At 38.8% G+C, this 13,276-nt stretch overlaps 1 protein-coding gene across 3 annotated transcripts; it reads left to right on the forward strand.

Moving 5' to 3' along the window:
* Positions 1–4,047: 4,047 nt before the first annotated feature.
* On the forward strand, positions 4,048–12,933 carry cdv3 (carnitine deficiency-associated gene expressed in ventricle 3). 3 transcript variants are annotated; one of them, XM_084398725.1, is made up of 7 exons: positions 4,048–4,114; positions 4,530–4,643; positions 4,780–5,002; positions 9,466–9,542; positions 9,772–9,899; positions 9,987–10,152; positions 11,646–12,933. In XM_084398725.1, exons 3-7 carry the CDS (start codon positions 4,808–4,810, stop codon positions 11,770–11,772), a joined length of 693 nt encoding a protein of 230 aa, XP_084254851.1. In that variant the 5' UTR covers positions 4,048–4,114; positions 4,530–4,643; positions 4,780–4,807; the 3' UTR covers positions 11,773–12,933. The 3 variants fall into 3 exon arrangements, with proteins under 3 accessions (XP_084254851.1, XP_084254852.1, XP_084254853.1); XM_084398726.1 differs by lacking the exon at positions 4,530–4,643 and having other exon boundaries at positions 4,065–4,114; XM_084398727.1 differs by lacking the exon at positions 4,048–4,114 and having other exon boundaries at positions 4,589–5,002; positions 9,469–9,542.
* The last annotated feature ends 343 nt before the right edge of the window (positions 12,934–13,276 follow it).

The following is a 13,276-nucleotide window of genomic DNA, read 5'->3' on the forward strand; positions in this document are numbered from 1 at the left end:
ATATTATGCTCATGCCCACTCTCCCAAAACTCTCTCACTCTTCGTTCGTTCCCAGTAAAAATACTAAAGTTAGTATGCATGACAACCTATTTTTTACACTCTATGATGACAACACAATAATAAAAAAAAAAAAAATCGCCATCAGTTGGAAATAAAATATTGCCTTACTTGCCTCGGTAGACATAACTGGTTTTGAAATAGCCGGTTCCTCTGCTCAGCTGGATTGACAGCTGATCAGCTGGGTTGCTCGTGGCGAGGGGGGAGGGACAACAGTTCGTTTTTACGACAGAGTGTTTGAAAGCATTTACTACCAGACACTAGGGGGAGCTTCGTAGAGAAAAAAACACTCAGACTTGCCTGGTGTCCCTTTAATTTAGGTAGCTTATGTGTAGTTATCTTCTAGTCATTAGCTGTGTCCCAATGTTGAAGGCTGCATCCTTCGAAGGACGCAGACTTCAAGGATGCAGCCTATGCGTCCTCTGAAGGACGCACCATGTAGCCTTCCTAGGATTTCCTAATTGTGCAACCAGGTGTTCCCGATCACCGCTCCTGGCGCCAAGCAACGGTGCGAGAGGACAGCTGCTTTCCTGATCATTCATTTTTATAACTGAGTAAACAGCTATGGAGCCAGAATTGACTATTGTCATTTTTATGTTTTATATTTTACTGGAGGTCATGGTGTGCACCGGCGCTGCCGGATCATGTATTTTCGGTTTAGCCCTGTTTGAATACAAAACCCAATTTAATATAAAAAGTCCAGTATTTCTAGCGCTCGTCATCTGCAGCTGTCACGGTTGCCAGGCGACAAGAACAATCCTTCGTAGGCTAGACCGGTCCGAGCACTTCAGATGCGCCCTTTGATATGGGACGCTGCTGTAGTTAGCAACAATTTGTTAATATTGTGACAATAAGCCTACATTTTGTTACTTTAATTTTCGGAACTGCATATTTCGTTAAGTATTCACTTACAAATGTGAAGTAACCTGAAGTACTTTTTTCCCTCACATCACAATATGATTACATTACACTACACAAAAGTATATAATGTAACAACCAGATATTACTGTATATTGAAAATATACAGAAGTAAAATGCAACATAGCCTACGCAGTAATGCAGTAGTAGCCTAATATAAATGCAGTAGTTATTAAAAGTACTTTTTTCAGGAAGCCGTCGATTGAATCAGCCCTGCAAACCTGTTGGTAGACAATTTAGTGGATAGTGGAAATATGCACTTTAACACTCTGGAGACCATCCCAGATGATGTCCCACCAGCAGGAGGCCTTACCAGGGGCAGCCCATCCCGGTCCAGCAGCTCAGCTCAATAGAGTCTACATCATTTTTTTCTTATTTTATGTATTGTAAAATTAAATGTTTATGTTGATTTTGATATGTTTAATGTATTTTGTAAATAGTTGGAAAAAGTACTTTTATTTGAAAAAATAAAAAGGTATAGAATTTGTTTCATGCAGAAAGTATTACTGTCATTACAAAAATAAACAATGTCCAGAACAATTCATTCTCTTTTATTTACACAATTAAAGTTGCATAAAAATAAATTTACATAATTTTTCTTTTAAAAAATAAAAGTGAAAAAAGTTAAACAAGAATATGTAGAAAATATATATATTTTTCAATCATTCTCTCAAGAAGAGAAAACAGCCTGTCCATCCTCTCCCTTCTTTCCTGTGCACTCCTCGCCTCTGCCTCCCTCTGTAGTTGCATTTCTTCTCTGATCAAGTCCAAAAACTCGTCCTGTCTCGCCGCCTTTGTGCTGCTGCTGCCCCTGGCTCCTCCTCACCGTGGGCACCCACTGCTGAACTCGGCCCTGGTGTGTCCTCAGGGATTGAAGCGATGAGGACAGGGGGGTTGGTGCAATGCCTCTGTCCCAACACCTCATCCATGAGGACAAACCAGGGCCAAGCTTCAGCAGTGGGTTTCCCACTCACACCCTCTCCTGTCCCAGGACACTTGCAATCCTAAAGGCAGAGCAAATGAACCATGGCTTGTTAACAACAACAGGACAATACATTTCAGCAAAGATGTGTGTATTACTTTTCTTTATAAATATATATATATAGACCCATTTTTTCCTGAATTGTTCTAAAAAAGCAGAAAAGGGTACTTAACACAGAGGAGCAATTTAAGTGCATTGTTAACACTGCAAAATATGACACATCAAGACATGCATACAAAATACTTAAGAAATCATATTTCTGTATACTAAAATTTGGTTAAAACCACATACCTTGCATGACAGCTACAAAAACACATAAAAGTGAAACCCCATTGCCTTATCTACTGCTTTTCTTATTGTTTTGGGCTTTATTGGGTGAGTGATAGCCTATTTCTTATAATACACAAGTGAAAATATTACAAATAGGTCGTTAAACTAATAACGTTATTACCACAAGTTTTGCCTAAAACTACCTGATAAATGAAGCCACGCAATGGTGACGAAGGAGTTAAGAAGAAGTTTATAAGAAAATTTAACTCTGGTTTCGCTAGCTATTTGAGTAAATGAAAACATAATACTTACATTTAAATGTGAATTTGCTGTCCACCACCGATCTCTAGTCTCGGCCGCCTTTAAAAAAAATAAAATAAATGCTGTCTTCAACGGCGCGCAATGACTTATGGGGTAGAATAGGCCGCTAAGTGTCCATTTATGTATCCTTCTTTTCACGGGGAAACGAAGGGTGCATTTGGCGTCGCTTTTGAATCAGGGAAGCCTTCGTCGCGGCGCGATGACGCAACCGGCCTTCGAATACGGCCTTCGAAGGATGGAGAATTGAATTGGGACAGCCTCCATCGAGCCGCGGTGACGCAATCGGCCTTCAAATGCGACCTTCCAAGGATGCAGCCTTTGAATTGGGACGTCCTTCGTTGCGCCGCGGTGACGCAATCGGCCTTCAAATGCGGCCATCCGGCCTTCAAATCCGGCCTTCGAAGGACGCAGCCTTCACTTTGGGACACAGCTATAGATTAGCATATTCTGTCCTGATAATCTATAAATGCTTTCCCGGGGGCGGGGTTTATGTAAATTTTAGGGTTTGTGATGTCACTAACCCAGGAGGAATGTTGTGTATAAAACAACCAGCCATTTGTTGTAGTCCTTAAAAAGCTATTTCTTTAAAAGATAATATCTCCCTTTGCTTTGAACTTTGAGCGTTGTAACTTTGCAGATGTTGTTTATGCTCAAACAGCAACATTACACACTAACTAAAGTTAGAAAAGTAAAATCATAATCAACCACCCCATTAATATTCAACAATATTATTGATTTGACTGTACTAATGCTGTGGTATGAGAACTGAACTGAGCTGAACAATTAATTATAATTTTTTTGCAGAACTATTTATAAATTTAATAATTGATGCTCTTTATTTACAACAGAACTGAATAAACACTAAACTGACTTCAGCTGAAAAGCAGCAGATATGCATCATTTTCCTGTTTTCATTGTAAAGCTAATAAATTAAGGTGACTTAACTTGACTTGAACTGTTGTGCGTCTCCAAGCAACAACGTGTTTCGTTATTGAACGAATCTATGGCTTTGAATTAATCTGGAGAGTCAATGATTAAATGATCTATTCATAAATACACTTCACTTGCTTTGTTTTTGAGTGAATGAATGAATGAATGAATGAATGAATAAATGAATGACTCACTCATGAAGACAGTGACTTGTCGCCACCTACTGACGATTTTAGTTACATCATTTCATATTTTTTTCTATTGATTTAAAAAAAAACCCCATTATCTCATAACATTGTTTATGCCATTGTAATTGCATTCTTACCACCTCTGAGCAGCATTAAACAGTGTGTAAATACATCTAGATGCAGTTTGTGCCACTGCAGTGCAAAGATGGCTTTTGTTTCATTTGGTTCAAATTGTTGATTTAGTTAAATGTATTGCTTTATTTATAATATTAATAATTTAATTAATGGAATTTTAAGAATTTGACATAAAACATGAAAAATGTATTAATGAAAAATTTAATAAAAATCGTTGATGGAAAAGCTGTGACTGCAGTCTAAGTGGAAGAGGAGGTTACGCAGAAGGATGCCCCCACTTTGGGAACCACTCTGGAACAAGCTTCCACTTCAGGTCAGAGCAAAACATTTCAAAAACATTTTTATCCTTTATCTTTTGACTACATTTTAAATATAAATAGGCAGGTTTTGTGGTTAAGTATTGGTAGCTATTATAAAGAGTTTATTATGTGTATTGTAAAGCACTTTGGTTCAACTCCTGTTGTTTTTAAACGTGCTCTATAAATAAAGGTTAAGTTGAGTAATATTGAGAAAAGTTGAGTAATTTCTTTTATGCAATCGTGTTTTTTTATTCAGTATAACACGGCACTACATATGTAAATGTATCGGTAGAAATGTTTTCTTTAATGTGTTAACTAAATTACTCAACAAGTCTTGTATAACTACTAAAACAAAACAGTTGCACAATCTGGCAAAATCACTGTGCAGAATATTCACCCTGCGATGTGATTGGTCGAAAACTAACATAGTGCTCAGCGATTGGACAGCAGAACTGTCAAACACAAATCTGCTTTCCCATCCGGGTCAGATCGGAAGCAACCCTATCCGGTGCATTGGGCGAGTGTGTGTCACACTTTCAGCTGGTGAGTGCTAGGTTGCTCTCAGCACACCGTTAACCTGCGGATACGCATGAAACACGGATTAGCGGGCAGACACACACGCAAAGGCTCGTTTGCTGTCGTTTCAGACGCTGATCTGATTATTTCTGAGCTTTTTTAGTGTCAAGTGAAGGAAATTTGGGGATAAGATGGCGGATGTGGCTCCGGCCGGCGTGGAGAAGAGTCTGGATGACTTCTTCGCCAAGCGCGACAAGAAGAAAAAGAAGGAGAAGGTCAAGGGAAAGGAGCAGGCGACCGGAGGAACCGTAATGGTGTTGAAAAAGACGAAAAGGGAGAAGGAGAAGTCGACGAAGAGTGAGAATCAGGACGCGCAGATGGAGAAGGTAGTCAAAAAACACACCGGCTGCGTCACAAACCCGTGAGCTGCCTTGCCTAGGCTAGCGAACATTCAAACGCGCTTGAAACGTTGAGCAATGTGGGCTAAGCACGCAGTTCACTCGGCTTTGTGACAGCTAAATAACAATAACAAAAGGTTATACGTTTAATTTGTCTATAAGAGAAAGTTAATGTGATGTTGTGTTGTAGCCATCATGTGGTTGTGATTCTGAAAGCTATTAGGCTGCTTAAATTTACAGTTAACTTCAAAATCAATTTCGGTCATGATTTACTCACCCTGCACGACCTTTCCTCTTAAAAAAATAAACCAGAAAAATAACACAATTAGGTTTTTAGCAGAACAGTAAAATATTGACAGAATTAGTCATTTACTTACGTTTCAAAAACATTTCTTACAATTAAAGTCAATGGTGAATAGTACTGTTATTCTGTCTAACATTTCAAATGGGAATGGAGCAACACGAGGGTGTGTAAATGGCGACAGAATTGTCATTTTTGGGTGAACCAGAAGTCGTGTCTGAAGTGACGTATCTTGGGTGATATGACATCATACTGTTCCATGGGGAATCAGTCCTAAGTCTTGCAGGGTCTTATACCTGATCCTGTAACTGTCCTCCAACGCCACCATATGCTCGTTTCTCATGTCATTACAGAATAGCTACGAGCTAATGAGCGATGCTTGCGTGTGATTGTACTTTTACAATGACATCAGATCGCTTTAATTAAATCCTACACTTTTCAGATTGTGATGCACATCGAGAAATATTGTAAGTCAGTTGTGCTGCATCCCATTTTGCCCACTGTGCCCTGAAAGTACGTTCTCTTTTGAGAAGAAAAGCTAGTTTTGAATGTGTAACAGAAGAGCAGGGACATTTTGAGACATACTAGTACCACGTCATAATTGTGTATGAAGTCGGAGTGAAATGGAAATTCTATCTAATCTATTTTCTAAATGCATGTTATATATCTTATGTGATCAATCAATGTATGCATGGTTAATTTTTCGGATTTTTTGACCTCTTAGTGTTTAATCAAAGCTGGACCTTTCTGTGAAAATGACAGACTGGTGTCATACGCAGGTTTTATCCAATTGTTTCGTCTGTTTAAAGTCACCATAAAATTAAAAAAGATTTTTTTAAATGGAATATTGCAGTATTTATTATTAGTGATTTATCTGTGCACACAGGGGTGGGAGATGTGACTGAAATCTTATATCATGATATGAGTAATTTTATTTCACGGCCCGATATTGTTATTTTTGCTTTAAATAAGGGTTTTATGATATTAAAATTTGAAACCATTGAAGTTTCATAATTCTTGTTACCATTTTCAATATTACAAAAAACTAGGCTAATACTAGCTTAAAGCTACACTGTGTAATTTTTTAAGTTGATTCTTAGCAAAAAACACTTTGTTCTTTCAAAATGATATGTGCTCATTAATGTGTAATTACTTCTACCAATCAAGTATTCTCGTAAGCGTAGAATCTGCCATTTAGAATACATACGAGCGAGCCGCTCGAATGGCGGCAGCCATGTTGCGCCTCCATCTTGAAAATACATGTGCCAAAGAGGGACATACCTGGAAATTCAAGCTTCGCCTTTCGCGTTTTTACACTCAGTGGCACCGTTACTGCGAGGGGGAGATTACTCGCGACTGCCGGCAGATTTGAAATAATACGGCCACCGTAGGAGTTAAAACGCCCTCGGAATGGGAGGGGCTAGAAAGTAATATTCAGTTGGTAGTCATAAACAATTTCACCGCTAGATGGGAGAAAATCCTACACAGTGTAGCTTTAAGAACTCAAGCCTATTGAAGACAAACAGTGATAATGAAAGAACAGAGAAACTAATTACAAGCAAATTGGAAAACAAACTACAATAGATAAAAGACAAATAAAATTGACCTACCTCAAAAACTTCCAAGCACTAGAAATAAAAAATACATAAATTGTATAAAGTAATCAAATGTATAAAAAAACTGCATAGTCTTCACAGTGTAAATTAAATATACATTTATTCTTAAGTTAGTTGCAAAAGTGATTCAGTGAAGAACTTTTTTTTTTTTTTTTACACATTAATAACGACAGCAGGTAAATTTGGATGCTGTCACTTTAAGACCGACTACACGCATCCAATAGACTCGGGCGCTTTCTTAACCGTTTATGTTCACTTAGGACATAAATGACTTTTCTTGCAAAGAGATGGTCACTTTGATACACAAGTGTGTATTTAACCGTTCAAGCCCAATTAGTCAGCAATTCGCTGCTTACTGCGCTTCAACGGTTAAAAATCACTTGTTTTTAAACGTAATACTTAAAAACGCAGGCAAACGATAAGCTTTTGTGACACCGTAGCACAGCGACGTTATGTGAGCGTAACCACGATAGAGACGATATTCCAAAATCTCTACCGGTTTGGTTTACACATTTCTACCGGTTAATCGCAGCAATTGCAAATTATCCAACTTTCCAATCAATTCCTGATGGACAAAGCCCCACCCTACTTTTGTTTTATTGTTTATGCCATTTCACTTAGATATACATCAGAGAAGAAAGCACTATAGCAACTTCCGTCAACTTTAAACCCACCCCTGCAAGGTTTCCCACTTCTCGAAATCCAATAGGCTCTATGCGCGTTTTGTCTCAGCCCGCCCAGTTACATCCGGTGCTGCGTCGGAAGCCGTTTTTGCATTCGGTGGAGATAATGTTAAATTACACTCGCTGTTTACAAGAACTTCCAGCGGTTAACGTGAATGATGTTAACAATATTGTGAGGCAGTTAGCCGTCACACCTAAGAGTAAGAAAGAAAAGGGTTTTAAATTATATATTTCGAGCTACATCGACAACTTTGAGGATGAGTATTCTCTCATATCATGTGAAATCCGACTAGCGAATCGGTTTCTAAAATCGTTGTCTCCGTTTCTGAGAAAATGAATTTTATGAAAGTTTTGCCGCTAGTACACTTCGCTTTAGAACGCGCTATGCGGAAGTAAAGACGCTGGCTGAGATTCTACCGGAAATACGTCAGCAGCGCTCATGCATAGACAACAGATAGAGAGAAACCAAGACCACGCCCTTTTTCATTGTGACGTTAAGACCATGCTCCCACATAGACAGCCAGCATCCTGTCACTGGAAACTGGCTGGTCAATCATCTTGTCACTGATAACGTCTTCATATACACATTTTAGTTTGTTTAATTGATCCTACTCAAAAGTTCATTTTAATCTGCCAGCCGTGGGTCTTTTTTTAGTTTTAAAGTTAATGGCCACAGGTGTCTTTTTAAAAGTTCACAATGTTGTTGCAGATGAAATTGCTTCACACAACTTTTTCCAGCACTTCTCTATTGTGAATAATTGCATTGCAACTTGGAGGTTGATTAATGGGCGTCTGAAGCTGTGGAAAAGTGGGAGTGTAGTAGAGGGGAGAAAACAACCAATAAAACACAGACCTGCAACACACTCATTATACAGACACATGAATAGTAAAATATGACCTTGGAGAGAGAGAAAAAACAGAGTTGAGGGTTAAAAAACTAACCCTATATAACAAACTGCCAAAACCAGAGAGAAATGCGGAAGATAGAGCAGTAGAGTATATGAAATATGTCCATAAAAACTTGAAACGCGGTCCGTAAATGAACGATATGATGAGCGTTGTTGAACTTATAGCGGTGTTCCGCACAGAAACCGCTCTCATGCAAATGTGTTTTGGGGTTTCATGACCCTTTAAGGTGTGTCCCTAAAGTAGTTGGCGATGTTACTTTGTAAAGAAACACAATGCGCATATAGACCTTACGCCCCAGAGAAACAAGCGCGCAGCCATCTTTAAGAACATTGTCTTTGAACTTCCGTTTTTGCGGTCGCTCTGTTTATCTCTATGGCATTGCTGTTGAGGAGTAATTAGCTGGTAAAGTGGATTTACTTATTGTAAAGTTAACAAAAGTTATCATGAGGATTGTAATGTTTAGAGCAGATGTCTTAACAAATGTCAGTGGACCGGGAAGATTTTAAAACGAGCCGTTCATTCATAAATCCCCAAGATCACTGTGAAAATACAGACCGGAAGACAAAAGACAATGAGCACAGCGCTGAAAAGGGGCGGGGCTACATAAGGTCTATAGACTGAACACGTAATACACTTGTGCATGACGTTACCGTTTTTACAAATTCATGAGATGATAGCGGTATTGTTTTCAAAAACCTGCACTTTGAAACTTGTTTCAGGCCCCCAAAATGCCATTTTGTGTAAATAAACGGGCGAAACTTATACGTTTTGTTGAAAACCGTGTCGTGTAAACGGCTCCTAAGTCGAAAGTGAGATGCTCTCAGCTTCCCTCCTTTCTCCAAAAAATGTATTATTGTGCTGGTAACCACAAACTTAATTACATAGACTTCAATAAAGTAGTTTTACAACTTGAGTTTCACCTCTCTTTGTCTTTCTCCCCAGGAGGACGAGGAATGGAAGGAATTTGAGCAGAAGGAGGTGGACTACACTGGACTCAGACTCCAGGCCCTGCAGATGAGGTGTGAAGAGAAAACTGTTGACATTATCTAATGAATTTCACGCTACTGATCATAAATATTATGCTGTTCGCATGGCCATTTCTTTTTCAAAATGTTCTCAGTTGTTTTATTTGCAACTACACTTTGACCTTGGTTTTCAGCTAACACATGTCTCAAAGCACTCTAAATGAATTTAAACATTGACACATCTCTGTTGTGTTACACATTTTTATGTTTGTCTGTCTGACAGCGATGAGAAGGAGGAGGAAGAGTATGAGAAGGAGGAAGTGGGCGAGGATGGTGAGATCATCCTGGTCAGTGGTGATAAAGTCTCTGGACCCTGGAATAAATCCGGCGCCCCCCCTTCAGCTGCTCCGGGTGAGTCTGCTGCATTGGTATAAATAGCCAACTAATGGAAGTATTAGTTGAGATCAGTTCTTAATAATCTGTCTCTTTTTCCGTTAGTCGAGGAAGTTGAGGTTCCTGAGCCCAAGGCACCTGGCGTGTATCGTCCCCCAGGGGCCCGGTTAACCTCTACTAAAAGAGGCCCAACTCAAGGGCCTCCAGAGATCTTCAACGACGCCCAGTTCCCCTCTCTCCTCTCCACCGCCAGACACGTGGAGACTCGCAAGTAAGCAGTCACTGAGCTCCTCTAAAAAGCCTGTGTGCTGATCGTTGCTTAATCGGTACCTTTAACTTCCTTCCTTAATCAGTACCTTTAACTAACTTCCTTCCTTCCTCGTTTTCCAGAGTATGTTAGGAATGGCATCTAGGCCTATCTGTATCCATTAAAAATATATAAACATCCTAAAATGTGTTTACCTTATAGGCAAACCTGTATAAATTTGATTTGCTTAAAGCTATTAAAAATATTATTTGGCCACTGGAGACTAACTCTTCTCTAAAAACTTTCTCTGAAACTTATTTTATACAATTGTGATTGATTTATTCTAAAACGTATTTGTTCTAAAACAAGGCAAGGATGGGCTACTGATTGATTTTTCGCAATGCAATGTACACACATCCGGATCTCATGTTTTCTTAATGCCTTGTACCGTTAAACGTGGTATCACGTGGATGGGAATACGCATGTAAATGATATGCAGATGACCTTATAGTAAAACTAGGCGTTGTAAGCTCCATATATGGTTATTTCGGGGGAGGAGATGAATTTTACGCACAGTCTTCTGCTGACTGGGCTTAAAAAAGGGACTTTTCTGCAGGTTCTGGCTGCTCTTGCTTTTGTGCGTACACACACTTTTAAATCTACAGAAAGTTTTGTCCTGATACGTAAAACCATAAATTCAAAAGGGTGTACTTTCTTTTTCACATGACTGCATATGTATATGTGTGTATACTAATAGGAATGACAAAAGCACAAAATGACTAAAACTCATCTAAAAATGAAAATATAAAAGTGAATTCAAAATAATTAATGTAAGAATATATAAATAATACTAAAACATCACCATGCCAAAATGTGCATTATAACAATGGATGGCTTTGACATTTCTGATTGGATGAAATGCAATGTTTTAAAAAGTAAAAAAGGTTTGGATTATATCGTTTTTTTTTGGTTTTTTTTTCATACAAATGTATTTTAGTTTAGTTCCAGTTTTCCCCAGTTATGTTAGTTTTTATTCTTTTAGTAATTGGAAATGTTTTAATTTAGTTTTCATGATGATAACTATGAAGTGCAAACTAATTCTTGACTCATTTAATTCATGTAACTTTATTTTGATGGTCTCTTTTGAACATTCTGTTGACTATAAGTAACTTTGCAACTACATGCCAACTTACTCTAACCCTACCAGTCTACTAAGACTCTACTAACACTCTGATAGGCCAATTTTTACCCCCCCACCCCTCGACTATTACTGTTTTTATTGATGAACATGGATCTTGAAAATCTCAAAAGGAATTGTGGTTGTTAAATGCAGTTTTTGATCATAAAAAGTTTGAAAGCAGCTTTGCTTTTTTATAATTACGGCAGAAATACCGTAATAAGTATTTTATCCTGAATGGGGGGGGTCTTGGATTGTGTTGATTCATGGTAAATAAATAAAAACTGAACCGAACTGATAATGCATAATGATGCTGAGAGAAACTGTTTTCTTGTTGTAGGGACCGAGAGATGGAGAAGACTTTTGAGGTGGTCAAGCACAAGAGCCGGGTCAGAGAAGGGGAAGGCCAGGCGTCCATGCAGCAGTTACAGTTAGATAATCAGTACGCCATCCTGGGGGACAAATAAAAGCCATCTCCCCCTCCCCCCAAGCCTACCGCCAGTGGTACAGTAAGACTCGCAGGGGGAACATGACCTGCAGCTGTCTGATGCAGTCCTGACTGAGCTGGAGACGCCTGTGCCCTTCCACCCACCCACACACACACACACACACCTAAAATCCTTATCAAGCAACATCCACAAATGAATGCATTGACACATTTAGCCATTGAAATCCTCTCATACACACACACACACAGGGCTGATAAAGGCCCTCCCTTATCAACTGCATTCAGACGGGCTGCAGCAACAGGAACTGACTGAAATTTCAAATTCTGCTTTATATGACACCAAGTTCACCAAGACGTATGATACTGCATCAAACGAACAAGGCACCAAATGTTTATTTCGGTGGATTTCCTCATGGGGTTGGTTGGCCGGCAGAGCCACTGGACATCGGCCAACCCTGAGAAAATGAGAAAAGCCACTCTGAGGATAGAGTTCAAGACATTGTGTGAGAATTAAAAAAAAAAAAAAAAATGCTGAGGTTTTTTTTTTTTTTTTTTTTTGTCTTCTTTGCTACATCAGTATAGCTCCTGAACCAATTTTTTTTTTCTTTTTTTCTTTTTTTTCTTGCATTGTGATGACAAAGCTGGGAGTATTCGGTTTGGGCACTAGAGAGGGGAGACTACCTCAGTTGCATATCTGTGGTTACCATGTCGACCAGGTCCTGGGGTCTGATTGGCTGCAGGAATTAACACCAGTCCAGCCAAAGAGGAGCTATTCAACGTTTCAACCTTAAACTTGAAAATGATATTTTTCCCTCCCCTTGTCAGCTCTTCAAATTAATTTTTTAAAGTGGCCTTAATGTTTTGAATTTAGATACAAAAGTGTTGGGGGAGATATTTACATATAAATATATTTAGAGAATGCGCTCTGGAAGGCACTTCCTTGTGTGGCAGGTAAAGCCTGCTTGATTTGATTCTTACCACTCTTGAGGAGTAAAAAAAAAAAAAATGCCACCGTAACCCTCTGAGAATGTAGTTCTGCGCTAGTTTGTCGACATATTGCGAATAATGGATGTTCTCTAACAATGTCCCTTTAACCTTTTCATCCATGTTCCTCTCCTCATTTTATTTGATTCCATGATGATTGACAAAACATTATTAAAGTTTAACCTTTCTAATCTCACATCATGTTTCTGGTTTGATGTGTATTTTTGTGATTTTTCTTGCTGTGGCCTGTAGAGGGCGCTGCAGTCATTGCTATGAAATACTCTGCAGTGTCAAATGCGTTCCTGTTTATGTGTGGAGCTGTTTTGCCATGTTAAACTGTAAATGTACGCGTATAGTAAGTATCAGAATCCCGGCCATTCTGTACATGCATTAAAACCCCTCAGACTCACCATGTTGTTCTTCTGATTGGACAAAAACTGCTGGGCTGTTTCGTTATCTGAACAACTATGTGAAAAAATGTCTCTGAATTTAAAGTATATGACTAGTAAAAATTACTAGCGCTAATAAACATTTTGAAT

Source organism: Rutilus rutilus (genome assembly GCF_951802725.1).
Source record: "Rutilus rutilus genome assembly, chromosome: 24".
Classification (NCBI taxonomy): domain Eukaryota; kingdom Metazoa; phylum Chordata; class Actinopteri; order Cypriniformes; family Leuciscidae; genus Rutilus; species Rutilus rutilus.